Source organism: Kwoniella shandongensis, chromosome 8 (assembly GCF_008629635.2).
Source record: "Kwoniella shandongensis chromosome 8, complete sequence".
In the NCBI taxonomy this organism is placed as follows: Eukaryota; Fungi; Basidiomycota; class Tremellomycetes; order Tremellales; family Cryptococcaceae; genus Kwoniella; species Kwoniella shandongensis.
In genome coordinates this window covers 879,929-905,822 of record NC_089294.1, presented here as the reverse complement: position 1 = coordinate 905,822, position 25,894 = coordinate 879,929, and the positions used below count along the sequence as shown (strand labels likewise).

General features: G+C 49.4%; 8 protein-coding genes across 8 annotated transcripts; 3 read left to right on the top strand and 5 right to left on the bottom strand.

Annotated features, from left to right (window-relative positions):
- Window positions 1-81: 81 nt before the first annotated feature.
- On the top strand, window positions 82-5,931 carry CI109_104782 (uncharacterized protein; the record flags this gene model as incomplete). The annotated part of the gene is made up of 18 exons (XM_065967560.1): window positions 82-994; window positions 1,042-1,167; window positions 1,239-1,920; window positions 2,166-2,518; window positions 2,568-3,827; window positions 3,877-3,967; window positions 4,014-4,165; window positions 4,212-4,278; window positions 4,330-4,352; window positions 4,407-4,536; window positions 4,641-4,749; window positions 4,798-5,204; window positions 5,253-5,297; window positions 5,345-5,412; window positions 5,532-5,602; window positions 5,655-5,676; window positions 5,727-5,803; window positions 5,851-5,931. 18 exons carry the CDS (start codon window positions 82-84, stop codon window positions 5,929-5,931), a joined length of 4,677 nt encoding a protein of 1,558 aa, XP_065823632.1.
- Window positions 5,932-6,026: 95 nt separating this feature from the next.
- CI109_104781 (uncharacterized protein) lies at window positions 6,027-7,270 on the bottom strand (the record flags this gene model as incomplete). Its single annotated transcript, XM_032007985.2, has 4 exons — window positions 6,027-6,306; window positions 6,365-6,708; window positions 6,766-6,935; window positions 6,985-7,270. 4 exons carry the CDS (start codon window positions 7,268-7,270, stop codon window positions 6,027-6,029), a joined length of 1,080 nt encoding a protein of 359 aa, XP_031857706.2.
- Window positions 7,271-7,443: 173 nt separating this feature from the next.
- CI109_104780 (uncharacterized protein) lies at window positions 7,444-8,718 on the bottom strand (the record flags this gene model as incomplete). The annotated part of the gene is made up of 6 exons (XM_065967559.1): window positions 7,444-7,467; window positions 7,524-7,601; window positions 7,652-7,736; window positions 7,851-7,952; window positions 8,051-8,154; window positions 8,326-8,718. The coding sequence occupies 6 exons, from the start codon at window positions 8,716-8,718 to the stop codon at window positions 7,444-7,446; spliced, it is 786 nt and encodes a 261-aa protein (XP_065823631.1).
- A 268-nt stretch (window positions 8,719-8,986) lies between these two features.
- Window positions 8,987-10,511, bottom strand: CI109_104779 (uncharacterized protein; the record flags this gene model as incomplete). Its single annotated transcript, XM_065967558.1, has 12 exons — window positions 8,987-8,998; window positions 9,061-9,093; window positions 9,153-9,176; window positions 9,241-9,291; window positions 9,342-9,461; window positions 9,509-9,529; window positions 9,580-9,678; window positions 9,731-9,926; window positions 9,972-10,091; window positions 10,134-10,303; window positions 10,352-10,387; window positions 10,446-10,511. The coding sequence occupies 12 exons, from the start codon at window positions 10,509-10,511 to the stop codon at window positions 8,987-8,989; spliced, it is 948 nt and encodes a 315-aa protein (XP_065823630.1).
- Window positions 10,512-10,844: 333 nt separating this feature from the next.
- On the top strand, window positions 10,845-12,511 carry CI109_104778 (uncharacterized protein; the record flags this gene model as incomplete). The annotated part of the gene is made up of 6 exons (XM_065967557.1): window positions 10,845-11,127; window positions 11,176-11,183; window positions 11,233-11,323; window positions 11,475-11,553; window positions 11,663-12,000; window positions 12,144-12,511. 6 exons carry the CDS (start codon window positions 10,845-10,847, stop codon window positions 12,509-12,511), a joined length of 1,167 nt encoding a protein of 388 aa, XP_065823629.1.
- A 7-nt stretch (window positions 12,512-12,518) lies between these two features.
- Window positions 12,519-13,876, bottom strand: CI109_104777 (uncharacterized protein; the record flags this gene model as incomplete). The annotated part of the gene is made up of 3 exons (XM_065967556.1): window positions 12,519-13,400; window positions 13,651-13,704; window positions 13,754-13,876. 3 exons carry the CDS (start codon window positions 13,874-13,876, stop codon window positions 12,519-12,521), a joined length of 1,059 nt encoding a protein of 352 aa, XP_065823628.1.
- Window positions 13,877-14,506: 630 nt separating this feature from the next.
- CI109_104776 (uncharacterized protein) lies at window positions 14,507-14,862 on the bottom strand (the record flags this gene model as incomplete). The annotated part of the gene is made up of 2 exons (XM_065967555.1): window positions 14,507-14,769; window positions 14,823-14,862. The coding sequence occupies 2 exons, from the start codon at window positions 14,860-14,862 to the stop codon at window positions 14,507-14,509; spliced, it is 303 nt and encodes a 100-aa protein (XP_065823627.1).
- Window positions 14,863-15,366: 504 nt separating this feature from the next.
- On the top strand, window positions 15,367-16,725 carry CI109_104775 (GTP-binding nuclear protein spi1; the record flags this gene model as incomplete). The annotated part of the gene is made up of 9 exons (XM_032007980.1): window positions 15,367-15,417; window positions 15,665-15,692; window positions 15,745-15,768; window positions 15,822-16,081; window positions 16,137-16,179; window positions 16,341-16,378; window positions 16,428-16,474; window positions 16,531-16,657; window positions 16,708-16,725. 9 exons carry the CDS (start codon window positions 15,367-15,369, stop codon window positions 16,723-16,725), a joined length of 636 nt encoding a protein of 211 aa, XP_031857701.1.
- Window positions 16,726-25,894: the final 9,169 nt, after the last annotated feature.

Genomic DNA, 25,894 nt, shown 5'->3' with positions numbered 1-25,894 from the left:
GTCGGATCGAGGGAGCCTACAGTATATATATAGTCTTCTTGCTATCTTCTACTATCTTTCAAACCAAAACTGCTCATCGCAATGTCAAAAGTAATCCCTATCGCCTCATCCGTCTTCCCTCCCCTCACTTCGCTCCTATCCCTCACCATCTACCTCGCCGCACACCCCTCCTCCCCGATTCGGCATTTACTGCACAAGCCTGCTCCGATCGCGCTCCCTACACACAACGGCGAAGGCTTAGACGGCTCACATGGAGAGAAAGACCCTTTCGACCTGGAAGATCCAGTCGTTTGCGCGGATGGAACACCCATCGAACCTGACAAGTTTTGGAATTCGGTGTGGAGGTGGAAGCTTGCTGTGGAGATCTCGATGTTGTTTCCTCTGGTGACCAACATCCTCCTGCTCGTCTTCACGATTCTTGCCGATGACAACGACTCGGAAGCAAAGCAAATAGCTATCCTCCTACCGTCACTTCTTCTCCCTGCCCAATTGGTCACTCTGCTGCTCGGGTTTTGGCATCTTGGACAAAACGAGGTCGAGGCACATTGGGCTACAACGATCCACAATTCCGTTAACATTTTCATCCAATTCATCGCTCTCTCCTTCATCGCTCTCCTGCCTTCGACGCCGCTACCAACCTCACCTGTCTCCCTGCTGTCCATCACCATCGCGAGCTCGTTACCTCACACCCCGGTTGAAATCCTAAAGACAATCCTCCCTTTCCTCTACATCGCCCCCCTCTTCGCGATCCTCTCTATCCAGCGTGGGCCGCCCCTCTATCTCGCCCTGGACGCCATCTACCCTCCCAAGATCGTGGAAGCGGTTCCCAGCGACACTGCGGCTCTGGACCCTACGAAAGCAAATGTCTCCCGCGAGATTCAAGCGACAATCCCCGAGTGGCTTCTGTTCGGATACGCAACGGACGTCATCAAAAAGGGTTACGTATCTGATAGCATGGATGTCTGGGACCTTCCTATCCTGCCTCGTTCTCTTCGTAAGTCAAGTGCTGTATTCAGAAAAGCATCGCTGACTCTCGGCTAGGTGCACTGTACCAATATCAACGCATGAAAAAGGTCTACGGACGACCAAAGGGTCGATTAGGTCGAATGGAAGGTCTCAACCTTCTTTGGAAGCTCGGAAAGGTCAACGCGGCCATGTTGTGGGCTCGTGAGTTGCAATCTACCCCACTGTCTTTATTTGCTAAAGCCCCCCTCTCCCCCCTCCCCGCCCTCCCGCAGAAACTATCTTGGCCGCGATCACGGCTGTCGGATACTACCTCCCCCACTACCTCCTGAAACTCTTCATCAATTTCCTCGAAAACGACCCTAGTCGATCTGAACCCGCCTGGGGATGGCTCCTCTGCTTCGGTCTTTTCACATCCAACGCTGTCATGTATATCGCTACCGGTGTCGAATGGTCCATCAGTTCCACCTATCTCCAGGGCCGAATCAAGCTTCAACTCAACACAATGCTCTTCAACAAAACATTGAGGAAAAAGGACATCGCGGCGGCTGGCGATGACAAAGGGCTTGTCGGTGGCGTCAAAGAGGAGGCCGCAAAGGACAAAAAGAAGAAGGAAGACAAGAAGGACGATACCGAACCAGAGGAGGACGAAGAAGCGGTCACCTCCAAAACTCAGATTATGACCCTCTTCACCGTGGATGTTGATCGAGTTACGGAATTCGTCTTCCACCTCTTCGCAATCACCGACTCTCCTATCGAAATTGTCGTGGCAAGCATCTTTGTCTACAAGTTGCTCGGTGTTTCCGCCTTGTACGGTCTCCTTACGGCTATCCTGTCGCTTCCGTTGAACCACTTCGCTTCTAAGGTTGTGGTACGGGCACAAGAAAACCTCATGAAGACACGAGATCAACGTACGGCTTTGATGAACGAGATCCTTCAGGGTATCCGAATGCTAAAGTGAGTTTTCGCCGCTCTTTCCGGCGCTGACACTTCCAGATTCATGGCATGGGAGCGATCATTCGAGCAACGAATCCACTCAATTCGAGAGAACGAATTGTCCTGGCAAGCCCGTAACTACCAGATCGAGGTGGCTTTCAATTGTGAGTACAACGCTTTCTACGCCACGCTGACCTTTCAGGTATTTGGGCTTTGACCCCGGTCCTCGTTACCGTCGTATCATTCCTCCACTTCACCCTCGTCAGGGGCGAAACTCTCACCCCTTCCATCGCTTTCACCGCGTTGGCAGTCTTCGCCGAGCTCAGATACGCGCTTAACGCCCTCCCAGAGACATTCATTCAGGCTCTTCAAGGGTTCGTCTCATGTAAACGAATAGAAAAATACATGTCACTTGCGGAAGTCGCACCTGTCGACGAGAATGACGGAGAAGGCGATATTGTGCTCTCTTCAGCGACCTTCACATGGCCTCGCGACGATTCGGCGCACGTAATCGACTCGACTCGATCTACTGCGACCACGCCTAAGAACGCTTTCACCTTGGCTGATCTTTCGCTTCGATTCCCCAAGGGAAAACTCTCTCTGATCTGTGGGAGGTTAGGTATGTCGTTTTGACTATAGTTTGTACCTGTTCTGATAGCCTCTTGCAGGCTCCGGAAAATCGCTCCTGCTCGCCGGACTGCTCGGTGAAGCTGACCTACTTGCTGGACACGTTGTCTGTCCTCGATCAATGCCCAACGCCATGGCCGACGCCAATGAGAAAGTTTCTGACGAGGAATGGGTCATCCCCAACATGGCTGCGTTCGTGCCTCAGCAAGCATGGTTGCAAAACGCATCGATCAAGGACAACATTGTCTTCTCTGCCCCCTGGAACCCTGCGCGATACCAGCAGGTCCTCGAAGCCTGTTCCCTCACGACCGATCTGCAGATCTTGGAAGATGGCGACCAAACGGAGATTGGTGAAAAAGGTCTCAACCTGAGTGGGGGACAAAAAGCCCGAGTCTCGCTCGCTCGAGCAGTGTACAGCCGAGCTGGTGTGCTTTTCCTTGACGACGTCCTTAGCGCGGTAGACGCCCATACTGCGCACGCTATCATGGAAAACTGTCTCCAGGGCTCCATTACCGAAGGCCGAACTATCCTCATCGTTTCTCATCATACCGCTCTTGTGTCACCAGGTGCTGCATACATCGTTACACTCGAAAATGGCGACGTCAAGTTCTCCGGTACCCGAGACGATTTCGTGGCATCTGGCCTTTTGGCGAAACTCGACGAAGAGGATCAAAAGGCAAAGCCGACCGAAGCCGAGCAGAAGGAGGAAAAGACCGTCGAGGAGAACACTATCAAACCGACACACAAGAGCGTCGTCAGTCTCAGCGGTGTGGGAGCTTCAGAACCCGGATCTGAGACTAGCTCGCTCGCCCCTGAAGATGAAATGACTTTGATTAACTCGACATCAGATCTGAAATCCAAGCCGCCGAGGAAACTGATCGAAGACGAAAAGCGGGCCCGCGGGAGAATCGCCGCTGTAGTTTGGAAAACCTATTTCGCTGCACTGGGTGGCCCCGTCTGGTGGATCTTTTTCCTTCTCGCCCTCGCAATCGCCATGGTCGTGCCAGTCGCGGAGAAGGGATGGCTTGAGTATTGGACAGGCTCCCACGAGAGTGGACACACCGTCCAATTCTTCGTCTTCGGGTATGCCATCATCACCATGGTCGGCGTGTTCGCTACCAACTTGCAATATATCGTCGTGTATTACGGATCCTTGCAAGCGAGCAAAAAGTTGCACAACGCGATGCTCGAGTCGGTCCTATTCTCTACTCTCCGATTCCACGACACTACCAGTCGTGGTCGATTGTTGAACAGATTTGGTAAAGATATCGAAGGGTTGGATTCGAGCACCGCGGACAACTGTGAGTGGACTTCGAATGCTCGGTGGGCGGTGACTGACGGCGATTGTAGTCGTTCGAAGCATCGCCTATGGTCTTAACGTGCTTGTGACGCTCGTGTCCATTACTTATGTCGGCGGATTGCCGTTCATCATCGCTGGAGGGTGAGTCGGTGTCAGGTGATGAAGACTCAAACTAACCCCCTGCCAGCATTATCCTCGTCGTGTACTATCAAGCCGGTTCGATCTATGGCCAAACTTCAAGAGACATGCGACGACTCGACTCGGTGACGCGATCGCCTCTTTATTCCCTCTTTGGAGAAACAGTCTCAGGTGTCGCGGTTCTCCGAGCCTTTGGTGCTAGTAAGTGGAACGAAGAGGTTGTGAATGCGAGACTGACCTTGTGCAGGTACAATTTCTCTCAAGTACATGATGCGTCTGGCGGATACCAATCTTCTTGCGTTTGCATGGTCATGGTCAGCGTCTTCTCAATGCAGCTTAGACATCCGCTGACGACTTCTTTTCAGGACCGTGAACCGATGGCTCTCTGGTAAGCTTGTCCACGCTACGCTCGTCCGTTTCAGCGCTGACAATGATTCCGTAGCCCGTTTCAACTTGCTTGGCGCCGTTATGATTGGACTCACTGCTGTCGCTGTATTAATCGCTCCGGGAGTCGACGCGGCAATGGCCGGATTTGCACTCTCCTTCGCGGGAACCATCTGTCACGATATGTTGTTCCTCGTGAGACGTTTTGTGCAGTTGGAGCAGAGTATGGTCGCTATCGAGCGTTTGAAGGAGTGAGTGCGAAACCGTTGAACGTCATACTGACTTTGGCTAGGTTCACCGACTTGAAACGAGAAGCTGCCGAGTACATCGAGCCTCGACCTCCTGCTGCTTGGCCTGCTTCCGGAGCCATCTCTGTAGAGAACTTGGTGATTCGTTATGCTGTGAGTGACTCGAAATTACTTCGAGAACGTCGCCTAACCCCTCCTCAGCCGGATCTTCCCGATGTACTTCACCACATCTCTTTCAAGGTCGCCCCGAGAGAGAAGATCGGAATCGTCGGCGCTACCGGTTGTGGAAAGTCAACACTCGCGCTTAGTTTCTTCCGCTTCGTCGAGGCGACTGAGGGTCGAATAGTCATCGACGACATTGATATCTCCAAGATTGGTCTTACAGACCTCCGAACCCGTGTTACTATCATTCCACAAGACCCGACCATTCTGTCCGGTACCTTGAGGTCGACTTTGGACGTCTTCGATGAGTACGATGACGCGGACATCTACGCTGCGTTGAGAAGAGTTCATTTGATCAAGGAGGATGAGCTCTCGGCCGATCAGGGAGAAGATGACGACGAGTCGCGAAACAAGAATGTGTTCAAGGATCTGAACAACCCGGTCAGGTGAGTCAAGCGGTTCATAGATCACGGCGCCAGCTGACCTATGTACAGCGAGGGTGGAGATAACTTCTCCAGTGGAGAGAAGCAGCTCATTTGGTGAGTCAAACGGGAAATACATCGAAACCGCTCTAACGATATCGTAGCATGGCGAGAGCTATTCTGAAACGGAACAAACTACTCTTCATGGACGAAGCTACTGCTTCCATCGATTGTGAGTGTCGCTTTCTCCAGGCTGGTCCAAAGCTGACGAATACACGCAGACGAGACCGACGAATTGAGTACGTCATCTCGCTTGCTCCAAGAGTATTACCCATCACTAACACTTCGCAGTCTCCAAAACAATCCGCGAGGAGTTCTCTGACTCTACGATTTTGACTATCGCCCATCGAATACACACAATTGTGAGTTGTTGTGATTTGCAGTTGCATAGGTGGCTGACAAACAATTGCTCAGATCGACTTCGATAAAGTGATTGGTAAGTTCATCAGGAGTCTTACGTCGATTTGTGGCTAACAACACCCACAGTGATGGATCGAGGTCACATCGCCGAGTACGCTAGCCCCGCAGAGTTGCTTCGAGATCACAAATCCAAATTCTACGCTGTGAGTAAAGTATCTGTGCACAAGCGGCGCTTCTAACCCTTCCGTAGCTATGCAAGGCGACAGGCCGAACGGAATTCGGCAACTTGAAGACTTTGGCCATGGAAGCGGAACGGAAGAGGAAGGCGTAGAGGATCTGGAAGTAGATTTCACGGATAGACACTCGTAGTACATGGATACATGACATACATTACCAACGAAGAATTCCCGAGACACGCTGCGCACTTTACTTTTTCGATTTCTCCACCTCGGACTGCCAGTCGTACTTGGGATCAAAGCCAAGCATCTCTCTCGCCTTCTTGATACTAATTCCACCCTCTCGTGGGTCCTGCGTGTCAGGCTCCCACTTGACGTCTGGGAACACTTTCTTCATTAATTCGGCGGTGGGCACTCGGAAGGTGTTATCGGCGTTGGCAATGTTGAAGACGTGAGCTCCCTTGAGAGAAGACTCGACGGCGAGACGGAATGCTTGAGCACAGTCTCTTGCATCGATGTAACAGAAACCGCTGTAAGGCGAGAGTCAATACCGGTAAATCGCGGCTCGGTTCGAGGGAGTCCACTCACTTCCAGGCCCTGACCCATGGGTCGTCTTGCCACTTCTCAAAGTCGACATACTGCTCGGGACTCATGACATTACTCAGCCTGATACTGATGATCTTGGCCTCGGGGTTCCATCGACAGTGTTGTTCACCCATCTTCTCGCCGAGCAACTTGGCGAGCGAATAGCTCGACTCGGGTCGCTCGACATCCTCTCGGATCGGAAGTGAGGTCGGAGGGTGAGGGTAAAATGGGATACCAAAGACGGTCTCGGAGGATGCGATGGCGAGGTTGGTAATGCCAAGAACACGCGATGCCTCGAGGATGTTGTACGTCTGGCAGATGTTGGTGTGGAAAATGACATGGTTGGGCTGCACCAGGGACGTCAGTTACCCGATCGCCTGATGAGCACTACTGACCCGACCTACCGCTCGGGAAGGAGACGGAATCGCAGCGAGGTGGATAACCGCGTCGACTCCCTTGTATCCAGAATCGAGGTCGGAGAGACACGCAATGACCTGTCCGTAATCCTTCAAGTCGCAAAGAACAAACTTGCAAGGGATCTTGGCCTCGGAAGGAGCAGGCGGGCTGACATCCACTGAGGGGTTGTCAGCGTGACAAACCCCGAGCGACCACGATACACTCACGGTTCCAGACCTCCCAACCGTGCTCAACCATCTCCCTGATCATCCATCTTCCTAGTTTTCCTGAACCGCCAGTGACGACCACTCGCTTCTTCTTCTGGGGAGGAGGCAAGTCGGGGTTGCCCAAACGACGCTCCGAAAGGGACGCATTAGGGGTGAATGAGGCAGGTGCTGATGACATGGCTGATACAGTGGGGTGGGATGTGATCTGTATGGATGGAGATGGGCAGAAATGCGAGGTCTTTAACATCTCTACGGGGTATATATAGGCCGACACGATCTTGAACATGTGGAGAGCTGGAAAGTTGTGACGGCATTTGGTCAGTCACTCGGGCCGGTACGCGCCGGTACCGAAACTCTGTCGAGATCTCCGAGGGACGATTGCAATGCATGCAACACATGGGATGCATAGGACAAGCGGGTAGCAATACAAGATATCGGACGCCGAAAAGCATACCGTTATCAACTGTCATTCCCGATAATGGACTGCGAGGCAGGAAACGGGTCAGGCAAGGCAACCTCTTAAGGGAAAAGCCACTCACCTCGATATCTTTCGATGTGATCGGACATTCGAAGCTCGCGCTGTTGCTGATAGTCGGGCTTATAGTCAAGCCGAGAACCTGAAATCGAGGGATTTAGTACAGTGTGAGTACAATAGAACGCGACTTACCTTGAGCTTGAGGCGCAGGTCATAATCGACAGTGATATCCTGTACCGATCCACCGGTGATACCACATTTCTCTACTACGTCAGTGCTTTGCTCGCCAATTTCCGAACTCACTTATCAGATCGTTCAAGATGACCCTGTTCGGGTCAAGTGCAGTGGTATAGCTGTGGGTTAGCAACGTTCTAACGATTTATCGACTCACTTGAGCGTGAAAGGAAAGTCAAATGTCGAAGCAGTGTAGCCCTTGAAATCGACATTGTAAAGGGTACCACCTCCGAATTTGTTGGTATTGTTGCCAGGATATCTGGCCGTTGCGGAAATCTCCTTGAAATTGGCATCGAACCAGTTGGGATTTTGGACACTACATTGCAATCAGCAGGCGATCTTTTCCATTTTGCTCACCTTATACTCAGGTCGAAGCTAACTGTCATTCCGGTTGAAGTCAAGGAGACGGGCTGAGAGCCCAGGTTTACACTGTTTAGAGCGATGCTCGGTGGACGAACATACTATATGTCAGCTCGGATGAATGACGGTTTTACTCACCAGCACGATCGACAGGATGATGCTAACAATCAAAATAATGGCGGTAGTGAAAGTGCAGCAAAACAGTCGTAGCGAGGTTCGCACTCCGCCACCCTATGACATCGTCAACACTGCCTGCAAAAAGCCTAGCTCACCCTTGACCACTGTTTCCCTCTCTCGTCCTTTCTCCACATCCTCAAAATACCAGTGCTTCTAGGAGGTGGACCCATCTCTGCGATGGAGCGAGGCGGTTGACGCAGCCCTTGTCGTCCCGGCTGCGCTCGTTCTGTACTCTCCTCAACCCGAGTCTCATCTACCATCTTCTCCGTGCTCATATTGTTGTAATACTCCCCACCAGAGGGATCTGTAGGATATGATGGGTATCGCGGCTCTTCGCCATAAGGGTTACTGTCATGGCTGTAGGCGTAGGCATCATTTGGGTTTGTCTGTTGAAACGGAGGAGGTTGGTCATTATAGGCACCACTGTGATATTGGGATTGCCTGTTGTTGTAAGGGTCGTTGTATGGGTCTTCGTAGTTGTGGGACATGCTGGAGTGTTGTGAGGGTGTATGATGAAGAGATGTACAGTAGATTGCAAGAATGATTGTTGTAACGAAAGCGGGATGAATGTGTCAACTGGAGAATGCTGTGTTTTGAATGTCACACGCAGCGCAAGAATGCTGTACGCGACTTTGTTTTTACGTAACTTTGATTTTCACAACAATGATATGATGATCGGAATGGAATGGCTCTACAAAAGATACATGTCTCGGTGACAAGCAAATGTACATGCATGCAGACAGACACAACACATCTCTAAGCAATTCGCTGCGATATAACCACGTCAGTATGGTGCGAGAAGCAATACAAGGCCGATCGAAACAACCTACATAAGATCCGTAATCTTTATCGGGATCGTATACCTGTAAAGAAGTCAGCTTGAGCACCCTGTTCAGACTATCCCACCGTCCACCGAACTTACCTCCCATCGGGATGCTGGGAAGATCTGGCGCATAGTAGAGGTTAGTGCTTGGGGTCTTTTCACAGGACAGCTTCTCTCGACGACTCACATGCTTATATCTATTGTACCATGATCGCTCGACCACCTTCCCCGCGTGAGACTGAGCGGACGTCAGCGTGCTACTTCGCGACGTTTTGCACCACCACATACCTCGTCCTTCTCCACCGTGGCGTCTGCCACAAGTCGGACATCGTCATGGACGTCAAAGTTGAACAGCGGCCCAGACTTTCCACGTGCCTTGTTGATGATAAAGTCGTAGAAAGTGTAATGCTGAAATCGAAATCAGTCGGTTGTCAAAGGAATCGTAACTAACGTACATGTGGTATAATCAGATCCTCCTGGAGAACAGTAAGTGCAAGCACCGCAGCAAAGAACATGCACAACCCACCTTGATATACATCAAGTTCTCCACACTCGTGCCTCGCAGCTCCGGGAACTGGTTGCGGCATTTCCCCAAGAAAGTTGCAATGTCATCTCCCTTCTTACACTGTGACATCGCATCAGTGAAAGAGATTCAACTGTAACGGTGCAATACCCACCTCAACCGACTTCCTGTGTCCACTGCCATCCCAAAATGAATACGTTATCTCAATGGTCTCCGACTTTGTACGTTCTTGCTGAGCGAGCCATTCTTTCCGTAACTCCTCCCGGTCCATTCTTTCCCTCTCCTCTCGTTGGCGATCCGGTAAGAAGGAGGTATCGACGGTCGGGTTCTTCGTAAACTTCTTCTTCTTACTGCCATTCTCTGGACCGAATAAGCTGTGGAGTCACCCTCTTGACTCACCTTCGTCCTCTCGGCCTCTCTTCTCCCCTACGGACAATTCTTCCTCCTCTTCATCGTCAAACGATAGCTTTGACTTTTTCTTCTTCTTGACCTTCTTCGGTTTGGCAGTGACGGCACTGGGACTTGTCAGCGCTCTTCTAGCAGGTTCGACTTACGACTTGTCAGCCGCCAGTTGGGCTGCGAGTTTACGTTGTTGTTCCTCGAGATCATCTTTTGTCTTTTTGAATTCGGACAAGGTAACCAGACCAACGGTTGTCTTGATCAGACGCTCATCGAGGTTCTCAGTTACACCGATGAAACGATCGACTGTATGATCTTTTTGAGATTCCTGTGGGCTTGTTAGACGTATCCGCGCCGTGCATGTAGTTTGACCCACCTTCAACAAGGCATCCTTCTGCCGTTGATGTTCGGCCTGATCACCTTGATATAGGTTAGCTCTTGAGCTGGACTTGGCTTTACAGGGGACTCACCGCCTCCTTCTCTCGTTGCTTGGCGAGTATCAGATTCCTTCGTGCTTCTTCAGGTGGGCCAGACATCGTTCTGCCAGGGATCGGTTCATAGGTGTAGAGCAAGACAGAAGTTGGATGTTTCTTGCATTCTTTAGAGGTGTATTAAGATGTGGCCTTGTATCCAACGAGGGAGTGTTGTATCACGTGACCTATCAGAAAAGTCGCCACCATCCTATTCAACAACAATGTCTTCTCTCTCGTCGTCTAACCTTACCCATCGCTCGCCCCCTGCCTTGCTCGTACCCTCATAACGGCTACGAATTTGGCCCGTCACATATGCTATCCGCTGCGGCAGCGTTACGTATACCGAGAACTACAGCCCGTATCTTACCCCCACTCCCCTCGATTCGACATCTCACAATGCCCGTCGCTACTCCTCGAAGTTCTTCTCCAGAGGGTCCTGTCCGGGACGCAAAACGACGGAAAGTGACTACCAATGCCTCGACATCTGCCCCAACCGGAGAGGAATTCGAGATTAATGCGCCTAGCGAGGCCAAGCAGGACAAGCAACCAGACAATCGAACCGAGGAAGAATTAGTGGAAGAACAGATGAGTCTCCCTATCGAGTTCCCCAAGAGCTACGAACGGGAGCTCGAATATCGAGAGAAGCTCGTACTTGCACCCATGGTCCGGACTGGAAGTTGTGAGTGGACCGCATTTCATCTGCCGTTTGCCTACTGACGCCCCGTAGTGCCAATGGTCAGTCTATCATTTCTTCCTTAATCGAGTCTAGCCAACCTCCTCACAGCGTCTCCTCTCTCTGTACTACGGCGCTGGCCTTGTGTGGTCACCCGAGGTCGTCGACAAAGCAATCATAGGAGCGGAGCGGACAGTGGATCGTAAGTTCACCGTCGCGAACCGTTCACTGATCTGCTAGCCGAGACGGGTGTGATCGTTTATCACAAAGGTCAAGGTCCAATCTTCACTACACATCCTGTCGAGAGACCATATCGTGAGTGGTTGTTTCCTGAGGACTGCACTGATCGGCAGTTATCTTCCAGATCGGCTCCTCCAATCCAGAGCTCGCAGTCAAAGCGGCTCAGACCGTTCAACAGGACGTTGCCGGAATGTAAGTGAACTAAACAAGTTCGTTGCTGACATATCCAGTGATCTGAATTGCGGCTGTCCCAAACCATTCTCGTGAGTCACAATCGTACATGGCAGTCTCTGATATTTAGCACACACTCTGGTATGGGTGCCGCGCTTTTATCGACCCCTGACATCCTTCTCAACATCCTTCGCGCTCTCCTCGATACCATTCCTCTGCCAATCTCTTGCAAAATTCGGCTACTCCCCACGCAACCCTCCACCATGTACCTCGCTTCGCGGATCCTCCGAACAGGCATTCGGAACCTGACAGTCCATTGTCGTACTCGTGATATGCGGTCGGGAGAGCGGGCTTTGTGGGAGAGGTTGGGCGACATCGTCGCATTAGGCAAGAGAAGAAACATCCCCATCACCTGCAACGGGGATGGCGAAGGATGGGCAAACTGGGAGAAAATACGGACAGTGACAGGTAAGTTTACGCATTCAAGATAGCGCTGAACTTTACAGGAGCGGATTCGGTAATGCTGGCTCGATCCGCGGAACGAAACCCGTCTATCTTTCTCCCGACCGGTCCTGTGTGCAACTTGACCCAAGTCATTCCCAAACTCCTAGGCCTCGCAGAATACACTAAGAACCCCTGGGGTAACACCAAGTTCCTTCTCATGCAGTTCAAGCCTTCTCCAGCCCCCATCTCCAACATTTCGAAATCAGAGCGCAAGCAGATCAACGAAGTCATTTCTAGGAGTAAGAGTCTGGAAGAGGTGGCCGCCGGTCTGAAAGTACCGATCGGTCACGGAAAGGAGGTATTCGACGATATAGCCGCCAAAATCCAACAAACCGTTAACGGCGATATCTTCGAAGAAAGGCGTGTAGCAGAGGAGAAGGGGGAGACGGTGGACGAGATGACCACCATCGAGCCTGCTGCCGAGGAAGATGGCTTTGAGGTCGGTATTGGGCAAGCCCAGTCCGCCCAAACATGATGCATGTTCATTCTTGCAACAATACAATCCAACGTGATCTGCCTTCGTCCCTCGATCGGCTGTCCCATTTTGGAAGCCTGCCAGATGATAGCGCTCTACAATTCTGGACGACGGCTGTCCTTAATCCCTGAATGACAGACTTGCTCATCAGTCCAGGTCCTCCGAAGATATAGCTTACATCGAGCTCCGTATCCATCTCCGATCCTCGCAGCATGAGTTCAAGGCTCTCTAACGCGATTTGAAGCTGAGCCGCTGCATCGTTTATAGACTCGCCTGCCTGAGCACTCGTCAGGTCTGTTTCAAGGTCTAGACATACCTCGCGCAACTCCAAGGTGTCCTGATCCCGAATCCAGTCTCGATACTCAGGGGTGAGACCGCTCTTTACTTTGAGGCCGTTTGGCAGATACAGGCTCTTTCGGGCATGCTTATACCGTAAATCGAATCGAGGTTTCGAAGTCTTGCCCGATGTCGCCAGAGGCGTTATAGTCAATAACTGATCGTCAGCTGGGTCGCGTTTTTGCTCAGCGCTCACCAGCTGCATAGCGGTTCCGATACACGTCCATACCTTTGCCCATCTCGCATGCCATGTCTGAGACGGACAGGCGGCAAGTCTGGCTGACGCTACAAGTGCTATCCACCACCATGATTCTCTTTCGTCCAATGGAATGACCAGTCCAGTGTCGTAGGCAGCAAGCGCAGCTTCCAAGAGACAATCATAACGGAAGGCATGTAGCACCCGGCAGTACGGCTGCAATTCAAGCTGCTTGGACTGACTTGAGAAATACTCCCCGAGCGCTGCCCTTTCTCGCCATGTAGATGACAACGACAGCAGAACTCGGCGTTGACGTGGTCTGTTCAAAATGGACGCTGTCATCATTGATGAGAGGAACTGCCACATAGGTCAGCTCAGGCGCCTTCAGCGTACTCACTCCTGAGATCAAGGCTTTCCAAACGTTTATTTGCTTCTCTACGGCGGGCTCGACGTTGGTCAAGTCGGCTAGCTCCTTTATGTCAACCCCGCATTCTTGTAGTACGCGCGCTTGCGTGAACTTGTCGACGCCCTCTCCGTGAGACTGCTGCTCCCAGACAGCCAGGAATCCCGTCTATAATCAGTGACATGCGCGATTACGGGAACGTACTTTGGTGATGGATCGAAGGATAGCGAGCCGTTTTTCCGTAGACCACCCAACGTTCTGAAGATGCAACTACAAATCAGCGATGCTTTCGCTGCGCATCACTCACGTCCCATGCTGACAAGGACGCCGACTTGCGCAAGTCCTCCAACCTCAACAGGTCCGTGACGAGGTTTCGAACGCTCCCCCATGCTTCCTTTGGCACCACCGAATTGAAAGTCGGCAGTGGCATACTTTGGCGAAGATACGCCGGCATGTTGGAATCGAAGCAAGCTAACGCCGTATCGGATGGAGGAGGAGGTATCTCAATACTCTCGGCAACCATCCGCATGACGAGGATATTCGTACGTTGATCAGAGGCAGGTTGGGACAGTGAATCCAAGTAGCGAACAAAATTCTGAACATCAGTGCATGTTGAAATCTTCATCACTCACTCGTCGGAAGACAAGACGGTGTATAAGCTGTTCACGCCAGACGCGAGGTACTAGATCTTAGTCAGCAGTGCTCGAAATCATCTGACTTACATGAATTGTCGTCGCTTTCCAACCATCCTAGAGCATCGTCCGCCAGATACACTACGTCCGCAACTGGATCGCTCATGCGCACGGCAATCCCGTAGTGATCTAACCAGCAGTCCTCTCCATCGTGAACATGTCCTTTTGCGAGCTCTGAGTACACAAGATCGATGGTCTTGCAGTACAGTAAAACGTAAGCGCGTAGCACGAGTTGTATGAGCAGAGTATCGCGGTCGGTCTGCGAATCAATCAAGCTCCCAGCAAGCAGATGAGGATTGTGGTAGTGCAGGCTTGTGTAAACGGACTGGCATAGCGTAGCACCTCGGTACCATGCGACCTGTTGGATTTCAGTACCAGATCGCATTTTTCAATCTCACCTCAAAAGCCAGCATTTGATCCATGGTCCAGCAGATATCCTGTGGTGACATGTGCGCCTTGGGGTCAAACGGCAGGCGTGAAGATGAGGCTTGGTGCACACCGGTATCCATCTTTGGATCCATGATCTTCAACGTGAGCATGGGATACACATGCTGTGAACTCACTTGCAAAGCGTTCATCGCGTCCAGCATGCTGAGCTCTTTAGGCTTAACCATCTGGCCCGAAGGTAAGGCTGAGCGGAAACGTCAGGCCATGTATATGTGATGAACTCGAGGTTGAGCATACCTGAGCATGACTGCTTGAACCACTGGGTGATATCCTGCATCACGGCGAGTTGTCGGTCAAGGGTATAGGCAGGATGAGGGATGTATATGCAGAGAAAGAGAGATTGGTTGAATGAATCAATAACATTAAGCTGACTCTTAAGATGCGGAGACCCCGAACGACATACACAGACAGACAGTGCTAGATGAGGTCATCACGTGACTCTACAGCTGAAATATACTCGTTAATATATGGGATAAAATGAAATTAAATGACACGTGCAGAAATTCAAAGAACTCGCTGCTTTCCTTCGCCTCTCTCTCTCTCTCACTCACTCACTCTCTGTGTGTTACGTGCACACTCACCACCTCACTCCAAACATCTTTCAACATCTTTCATATCCTCATCCTCTCCACAATATATACAACTTCGCGTTCCTGTCACTCGTAGCACACATAGAGCGTCGCATCCACGTAGCATTGAAACGAAACGCTCGCTTTTAACGATCACAACACATTAATTCACTCGCAATCAAAAGGAAAAAAAATCTACATAATCAACGAAAATGGAGAACCAGGCAACTTTCAAGATGGTCTTGTGTGGTGACGGTGGTACAGTGAGTGAACACATCTCAGCGGCACTGGCATTCCCTCTTTCTGCCGGAGACGTACATGAGCAAGACCCGTGAGAGCTAACATTGTTTCCACTCCTCTAGGGTACGTGTTTGTTGATGTTGATCCTTTTTCTATGCCGCACGTACTAACCCAGAGTTCCCACTCGTTGTTCCTCACCTTCACAGGAAAGGTAATCTACTTTGCGCTCTCTGTATAACGCTCCACATAGCTGACGACTGTTTTTCGTAGACCACTTTCGTCAAGCGACACTTGACTGGTAAGTTCGTGTGATACCCCATCTCAAACTGGACTGACATTTCACCTTGCAGGCGAGTTTGAGAAGAAGTACATCGGTACGCGTTTTGTTTATCTCTAGAGGAAGAGTGTCATCCTGACGAACCTCAAGCTACTCTTGGTGTCGAGGTCCACCCTCTCACTTTCCACACCAACTTTGGTACCATCTGCTTCAACGTCTGGGACACCGCAGGTCAAGAAAAGTTCGGTGGTCTTCGAGACGGTTACTACATTCAAGGACAATGTGGTATCATCATGTTCGACGTCACCTCCCGTATCACCTACAAGAACGTTCCTAACTGGCACCGAGACCTCGAGAGAGTCTGCGAGAACATTCCTATCGTTCTTTGTGGTAACAAAGTCGATGTCAAGGTTAGTCGGCCTGTCTTTTTCCTATGGGAACGATTGCTGATGTATCCGCCTGCAGGAGAGGAAGGTCAAGACCGGTAACGTCACATTCCACCGAAAGAGTAGGTTCCGCTTCTGCATCCCCCTGCCCGAGACTTTTCCGTCTTGCTACGTCATGCTACCCTTCGCCCGCCCGCCTGTTGGCTGTGTGCTGTGTTCAAAATCACAGTCCAATCAGCATGATGGCCGCTTGAATTCGGGCTAACCCTTTGGTCCTTGATAGAGAACCTCCAGTACTTCGAGATCTCCGCCAAGTCCAACGTGAGTGACAGATTCATGTGTTCTCAAGTGCACTGCTGACCTCTCGCAGTACAACTTCGAGAAGCCTTTCCTTTGGCTCGCTAGGAAGCTCGTTGGGTGCGTCTTCTCCCGTTGTTCGGTCGCTATCACTTGAACTGACAGGTCGTATCCAGCAACCAAACTCTCGAGTTCGTAGCTGCCCCAGCTCTTGCGCCTCCTGAGGTCCAGGTCGACCAGGCTCTCATTGCCAAATACGAGGAGGAGCTCAAGGCCGCCGCTAACGCCCCTCTGCCCGATGAGGTATGTCTCCCTTCTCGTGCCCAAGATGCAAGTACTAACCCGTCGCACAGGATGACGCCGATCTCTAAGCGATACCCTAGTGTGTGGGAAGTGTGGTCAGAACGTCGTCTGTCAGCGGGATGATGTTCAGCTAGAGCCGATGTATACATGTTCCATTCATCGCAAGCAGGGAGATGATCTCGTCTTTCGTCTTCTGGTCCCTGTATCTATACAGATTCTCAAGGGATGATCAGTCCGCTTGAACTCATTGTCGTCATCAGCATTGAGCATATATGATTGTTGTTTCAGATTCATCTCTGCAAGCGCTTTGGCTGTCTTGGTCTGCGTTTCTTACCGTCGACGCTAATCTCGTTGTCTACTGAGTGTGATCAAGAGGGTTAAACGCATACGACAAAGTATCGAACTCAGAGCCAAGGCCGTGTGCTGTGACTAGACTATCAACCGAAACCTCTATCTCGCTGCTGCATGCAATCTCACGGTTTCTAAGCCACCGTGAGTCACCCTCAAAATGGCAATCACGATGACAGAATGAACAAGATACTTAGCCGGAACAATGAGCAACAGGATCCTAAAATTCTTCCAGAGTCGGCAGTGGAGATCAGACAGAGATTGCCAGAGGCGTTCAAGTGTACATGACTTTGGGTTGACTAGGAGATTGCTTCACGTGTACTATGGTAGTAAGTCAGACAGAGGAATGTACGTTCGTCACAGGAATAGCTACGTATGAGTCCTGTACTCATGTATACATGTACTAGTGGCACTACCAGAACCGCGGGAACTATTTGGACGTCAGGTCAGTCGCATCCTTTGGCGACATCCTCCAGTATCGACTTGACACGATAAGGTCAAACGGAGGGTAGTGCCATTCAGGCTCATTATTGGTGCCTCACAGCATTGTTTTTTGTATAGTTTGTGCAGGATTGTGACAAAGATCAGATGATCCTCGGATACATCGTACAGCACCATATAGCAACTTTCCAAGGCTTTTTGCTCTATTTACAGGTGAGCCTTGATGGACTTTCAACATGCAAGATGTCCAGTCAAGCTACAATTGATGCATAGGCCTTTGAGCTGACCACAAGTACTATGGTCAATGGCATCCTTCTCTGTACTTGTAACAGTTACAGACCACTTGGCAATCACTTCAGCACAAGATCTTTGGCAGAATTGCAAAGCAGAATGTAATCAGTCCAGCATTGTATGAATAGTGCTTGTGGGAGATGTAGAGCTTCCTTCTGTCTCGTTATCAAAGAGTGTCAAAGTCAAGGCAGCGATCAGTTGGTCCAAAGTCAAGATATTCAAACATGCACTAAGAGCTTTCCTATTGTCCTTCAATGTGATGGAAGGTTGATGGCACGGAGTTGCTCTATCCACTGGCAACCAAAAACATGAGTAACTCATCCATCCACTTTGCGCTGTTGATGACACATGTAGTGCTCAACTTCTGTGGGTAAGGACCTTGTGCTGTGAGCTTAATGCTCAGATGTAATGGATTGTGATATTATCATAATGGTCACTGCCACGTACTGCACTTGACCTGACACACTCATCACTTCACTCGCTGTCACGCCGGTATGGAGGGATACGGGAGGTGTCCAATTAAAAGGACAGTGTTTTGGGCTTGTTGTATGATTGACCCAGGTATAAGTGCCAACAGTGGCAACGGTGACGACAGGGGTAGTGATGACGACAAGAGTTGTTGGGTTGTGACCAACTGTGTGACTGTATGAGTGAGACTCAAATGGAGATCCATAACTGGGGATACTAACAACTGACTACAGAAGGGGTGAGGTATTTATACCTTGTTTGCCACCGAGAATATTTGCCACTTTACTAAGCAATTGGCTCGACAGAGCCAGGTACAGAGACATGGCTCGACAGAGACAGGTACAGAGACATGGATCGCAGGATTACACTTGCTGTGATTCATTACACTCGCTATACTTGTCCAACTCAAAGAACATCATTCAGCAAACCCAATATCGCTCATTCTAATTTGACAAACTCTGCAAAGTAGTAGAATATTCCTCAACACAGATGGACAAATGTATGGATGGATGCCTGGATATATAGGAGAATGGCCGTTCTCATCTTTGTACTCCTCTTCTAAGCACTTTCCCTATTGAGAGTCATACCTCATACCTCTGCTATAGCTCGTGATGTTGTAGTACTCCAGCAAAAGTCTACGCTGATACTCCTGAGAGAGTAGACCAAAGGTCAAAGGAGAGACTGTCAAGGTGCCGTTGTTGTTGTTTGCAGGGTTCCAAGGAATTGCTGCTGTCAAACCTATCATTTTCCCACCAAACACAACTGACCTCATTTCTCAACAAAGCTTCCCGGACATTCCGTCAACTTTCATCCAGGCTATCCACGTGATCCAGCGGGGTGTTCGTCAATGCCTGTTTATCCTCTCAGACCTCATTGCATCACAATGTTATGACTTCGCCTGCAGTCAGTCCAGGGCCACTGTCAGAGGCGTCACACCGACCAGCCAATGACCAAGATTTGACCCAAAACAGTATTGTAGATGTGAAGTTTGCGTATGTCAAGGACTTAAGGGTATAACATATATACAGCTAAGTCGAGACTGATCGGGTGACTACTAAGATCGTGGCTATGGTGGCTAAATTCATGTACTACGGTGAAGACTAAAATCGAGAATCGCTGGGGATTCATTCTCTTGACTACGGTTGTTCCTTCATCTATATCCCTTTGCGATTCTCGCTTGTTACCGGTTATGTTCATGTTCCCGGTTGCCAATTGCTAAAAGGCCATATTCTGGACTCTCATGTATTGGTAAAGATCTAAGATTCGCGGTACAACGATGTGATAGTTCTAAGTTCGTATAAACGCGTCGAGGTTTTATAAATTACGACGAGTTTTGTGGCATGTTCGCGATGTCTTCGTGATTATCGGTATACGGTCGTGACAGCCACAACACTCATTTAGGGGCTGTTCTGTTCAAATTCTTATTGTTCTCATTGTTCTTGCTGAGCATCATCCATACCGTGATTATAGTTGACACCTTTGTCAAATATCACTCAACCTCGTCTCTGCATAAGTAACGTCATTCACTGTGTTATCGGACAACTCCGTTTATCGGACACCATATTAGCCGCATTTTCCCACGCATTTCTATCTCTTTCATCTCTTTCATCTCTTTCTTCTTCGCCTATTATCGCATGAATATCACTATTATTCAGCCATGCAAGCGTCTACCGATCCGATGCAGACAGCGATCGATATGTACAAGGCTCAACTACTAGCAGAAACCGAAAACCGCCTGTCCATACGCCAGATTGCTGAGAAATGCGGTGTTTCTCGTTCCACCTTGTCCGATCGATTATCCGGCCGCAGAAAACCCTACAATCAAGCCCATACTCCACAACAAGCACTGACACCGGAAGAAGAGACTTGTCTGGTCGATTTCATACGCCGTATGTCGCTCTGTGGTCACCCACCTGCGCCTAGACTCGTTTTGGAGGTTGCCGATCAACTACGGACGTCTCGCATTCTTATCACCGCTAATCCCAACCGTCTGTTACCATCCCTTGGTCATAATTGGCTTCAAAAGCTACGCAGGCGCCATCCAGAAGTTACTAGCGTATGGACGAGGCTAATCGATACTAGCCGGATCGCCTCCGCTACTCCCGAGAGGCTTGTCCCCTGGTTTACCGAAGTGCAAAGTATTATTAAAAAAAATCACTACTCCCCCAATAACATGTACAACATGGACGAGACTGGGTACTCCGTTGGCACAACACAATCGACCAGGGTTTTATTCACAGCAGAGCAGGAGGTTGGAAGGGGACCGGGCGCAAACAAAGAGACGTACCATGGCACAGGAAGACGGAAGAAGAAGGCCCCAAAAGTTGCACCGGGTAAGCAGGAATGGATTACTTCACTCGAATGCGTGTCTGCTAGCGGTGTAGCACTACCACCATTAGTAATATTTAAAGGTCAAGGCTTACAGAGCCACTGGCTGCCGACCGATCTCCATTTACAAGGGTGGCGATGGGCTGTGTCTCACAAAGGCTGGTCTAGCGGGACCCTAGCCTTCGACTGGCTTACACAAATATTCCTCCCTTCCACCAACCCTCAACATACCAAAGAACGACGTCTTCTCATCATTGACGGACACTCAACACATCTTACGGCTCGATTCATCTCCAAATGTATGACCAACGCTGTCGATTTAATGGTGCTACCATCCCACACTTCCCATGTTACTCAACCTCTTGATGTCGGCATATTCGGTCCTCTCAAGGCTGCTATGGCCAGACAAATAGACCGAGCAAATATGGTACGCCGAGGACGTGTCCAAAAGGCCGATTGGATCCGAGATTTAGCAGCTGCACGAGCTGTTGCGATGTCAGAACATAATATAATGGTTGGGTGGAAAGCAACAGGGTTACATCCTCTCAATTCGAAGCGAGTACTAGGCGATACATTATCCACTCCACCTCCAACTGTTTCCACGCCTTCACAGGGTCCTTCAAATTCACTTCAAAGCGAAAACGAAGCGTTTTTCCAGCAGTATAATTCGTGTCTCAATACACCCATCAAACGGCGAATATCCGAACTAGCAGCTACTGCAGAAACAAACCGAACAAAGCTTACAATAGCAGAGCGAGAACTTGCAGATCTGAGGGAGAGGGACACCGAGAGGCCAGTGAGACGAGGAATCACTGTGAAGAAGATGAACACACATATCTTCACAACTGAAGATGTTTATGAACGAGTAAAGAGAGCAGAGGAACGACGGCAAGAAGCGGAGCAGAGGAAGGCTATCACTAGCAATAACAAGAACAAAGGCAAGGCAAAAGCGGCTGTACAGTCCTCATCAATTGATAGTTCTTCTCGAGATGAGCTATCAGTGTTTGCTTGGAGCAATAGTAATAGTATATAACATTCACGCTTAATGACATGGCTTGTGTCCGATAAACGGAGTTGTCCGATAACACAGTGAATGACGTTACTTCATTCCTTCTGCAATCGATACTTTTCCCAATTAGCATTTCAAGTTATTCTCTCTCGTACAGTCACAGCCCTGTTCTTACATCCAACCCTCTTTGGCCACATTCACTACTCCTGTCGCCATTGTTGACAAAGCTGGCGTTTATAACGTCATACACCGTGTTGTCGGACAGGTCCGTCTATCGGACACAGGTGATATTATTGTTGTAACGTCACTCACAGTATTATTGGACAACTCCGTTTATTGGATACATCTGACACTACTTAAGTGTACATGTTACAGATTATCTAATCACTGCAACTAACCACTGACAGATTGGTCCGATCAACGTTATCGACAAGCAACTGCACTCATTGATGCTATATGGAAGTAGTGCTTTTCATGGATACTACTTTCCTCTTATGTAGACCAAAACACTTGCCGCTGAGGAGTAGCGGAAACGATTCTGCTAGTATTGGTTGACCTTGCCCAAGCGCTAGTAACCTCAGGATGAGACTTACGAAGTTTTCATAGCTATCATTACCAAGCGAAGGCCACGGGACACTGGATGTAGCAGTAATCAGGTGCAAAATGTCCGAAGTTGATTCTCCACTCCAAGACAAAGCACGTCGAACCGCTGAACGGTATTAATATTCTTGCGACTAAGGCCTTGTCAAGTCCATACAGTCTTAAACGGGCTTACCCGTGATCCAATGATATCCTACAGACAACTTCCAACTGCCGTCATGTTGTGAGATGTGTGGCAGTCCCTTAAATCCCGGACACCCCTTTTTGTCAGACACCCTCATTTGTCGGAGAGCAAAGAGAAGGGGGGGAGATGAAGATAACTGCGGATAACAGGTGATAGTTACGTGTGCCGAGATAACAGATATTTACTGGAGTTCTTCCTGAATGCATGATGCATGCACATGGGATTTTTTAACAGAATTAACTTTGGCTGGATTAGGTTGTATCTGTTGCATAGGGGACCTGACATTACCTTGGGATTGCTGACAGCATGACTTCGGAACGGCTATAACGGCTACGTCTTGAAACACATATCTGGTACAGATGTGGTGTATATCTGGAACATGGCTTGCACAAAGGTGACGGCCAACAAGAACGTCAACAGGCATGAGACGTGAATTGGTGCAGGGCTATCAAAGAGAATTCTGTTTATGTTTACTGCGGACCCTGTTTCACTGATATAGACGGTTATGGGCAGTAAACAAAGACCACAACAGGATGGACTGGCTGTGCTCCATCGAGCAAATCCAGTTGCCACAGATGTCATCAAGCTAGTTGGCCACATATAAAAACACCTCAAATCCTAATCATCAAACCTCTAACCAAGGTAAATAAGACTCATACACTCATCCAGTGGAAAGCCATCCACCTACATTGCAATGAGAGTCGTTGATATGGATGATACCAAGGCGTGCTGGGTACATGACCAGCCGGATGACTTGCTTGAGTGGAACTCAAATGATGATACATGGCCAGGAGAAAGTCATAGTTAATTACAGAAAGGGTGGGGTAACGTCATTCACTGTGTTATCGGACAACTCCGTTTATCGGACACAAGCCATGTCATTAAGCGTGAATGTTATATACTATTACTATTGCTCCAAGCAAACACTGATAGCTCATCTCGAGAAGAACTATCAATTGATGAGGACTGTACAGCCGCTTTTGCCTTGCCTTTGTTCTTGTTATTGCTAGTGATAGCCTTCCTCTGCTCCGCTTCTTGCCGTCGTTCCTCTGCTCTCTTTACTCGTTCATAAACATCTTCAGTTGTGAAGATATGTGTGTTCATCTTCTTCACAGTGATTCCTCGTCTCACTGGCCTCTCGGTGTCCCTCTCCCTCAGATCTGCAAGTTCTCGCTCTGCTATTGTAAGCTTTGTTCGGTTTGTTTCTGCAGTAGCTGCTAGTTCGGATATTCGCCGTTTGATGGGTGTATTGAGACACGAATTATACTGCTGGAAAAACGCTTCGTTTTCGCTTTGAAGTGAATTTGAAGGACCCTGTGAAGGCGTGGAAACAGTTGGAGGTGGAGTGGATAATGTATCGCCTAGTACTCGCTTCGAATTGAGAGGATGTAACCCTGTTGCTTTCCACCCAACCATTATATTATGTTCTGACATCGCAACAGCTCGTGCAGCTGCTAAATCTCGGATCCAATCGGCCTTTTGGACACGTCCTCGGCGTACCATATTTGCTCGGTCTATTTGTCTGGCCATAGCAGCCTTGAGAGGACCGAATATGCCGACATCAAGAGGTTGAGTAACATGGGAAGTGTGGGATGGTAGCACCATTAAATCGACAGCGTTGGTCATACATTTGGAGATGAATCGAGCCGTAAGATGTGTTGAGTGTCCGTCAATGATGAGAAGACGTCGTTCTTTGGTATGTTGAGGGTTGGTGGAAGGGAGGAATATTTGTGTAAGCCAGTCGAAGGCTAGGGTCCCGCTAGACCAGCCTTTGTGAGACACAGCCCATCGCCACCCTTGTAAATGGAGATCGGTCGGCAGCCAGTGGCTCTGTAAGCCTTGACCTTTAAATATTACTAATGGTGGTAGTGCTACACCGCTAGCAGACACGCATTCGAGTGAAGTAATCCATTCCTGCTTACCCGGTGCAACTTTTGGGGCCTTCTTCTTCCGTCTTCCTGTGCCATGGTACGTCTCTTTGTTTGCGCCCGGTCCCCTTCCAACCTCCTGCTCTGCTGTGAATAAAACCCTGGTCGATTGTGTTGTGCCAACGGAGTACCCAGTCTCGTCCATGTTGTACATGTTATGGGGGAGTAGTGATTTTTTTAATAATACTTTGCACTTCGGTAAACCAGGGGACAAGCCTCTCGGGAGTAGCGGAGGCGATCCGGCTAGTATCGATTAGCCTCGTCCATACGCTAGTAACTTCTGGATGGCGCCTGCGTAGCTTTGAAGCCAATTATGACCAAGGGATGGTAACAGACGGTTGGGATTAGCGGTGATAAGAATGCGAGACGTCCGTAGTTGATCGGCAACCTCCAAAACGAGTCTAGGCGCAGGTGGGTGACCACAGAGCGACATACGGCGTATGAAATCGACCAGACAAGTCTCTTCTTCCGGTGTCAGTGCTTGTTGTGGAGTATGGGCTTGATTGTAGGGTTTTCTGCGGCCGGATAATCGATCGGACAAGGTGGAACGAGAAACACCGCATTTCTCAGCAATCTGGCGTATGGACAGGCGGTTTTCGGTTTCTGCTAGTAGTTGAGCCTTGTACATATCGATCGCTGTCTGCATCGGATCGGTAGACGCTTGCATGGCTGAATAATAGTGATATTCATGCGATAATAGGCGAAGAAGAAAGAGATGAAAGAGATGAAAGAGATAGAAATGCGTGGGAAAATGCGGCTAATATGGTGTCCGATAAACGGAGTTGTCCGATAACACAGTGAATGACGTTATTAAATACTGTGCAGTTCCGTTGGTGCATGATTGTTGTCCGATTTTGGGTTGCGGCCCCGAGCAGATAGATCTGCCCCGCTTGCTTGTCATGTGAATCGGCCTTGGTTTGTCCTGAGGCGCAACTCTGGATTTCTTGGCTGAGTGGAGGATGACCTTGATCTTGTACTCTCAGGAATCAAAACTGATGGGTGATACTCAGATCTAGTTGTTAACAGAGATCGGAGCTAATCCTTTCAGACAGGAGTGTCCAGCTGTGCGACATGGGATGAAATGCTACTAGAATATCAGGCAATGGCCTGACATGTTTAAATGAGGTTGCCAATTGGTTGAAAAGAGCAAAGTGTGGCTCAGGTTGTGAGATGCTACCCTTTCTGTGCTCTTCTGAGATGTTTTTGTAGTCATGGAACGATTGAGTCCCATCGATCCTAAATGACCCTGAAGGGTTGCAGTTCTATGGGCTCTCGTTGTCTCCACCTATAGACGTGGAGATGTTTGAAGCTGTCTGAGATAATTGCAGTCTGATATTGGTTGTTGCAACCAAGGAAGAGCAATGGAAGCTGAAATATGCCCTTGGAGACAAGCAGGAATTATGGCTAGGTAGGGGATCTTTCCGTACAGGGACAGTTTTCACCCAGTTGGCCGGTGTTACACCCTATGTTAGTTACAAAAAATGTCTAATGTGCAATCCTCATTAAACCCAAACGATGTTAGATTGTGCCATATATTTTTGAAGCTACCTTGCCAATTGACCAGGTCAGTTTCAAGTGATCACAAGATCTACATCAATATCAATACAAACTGGGGAGGGCACTAGTAATGTTGCAAAACA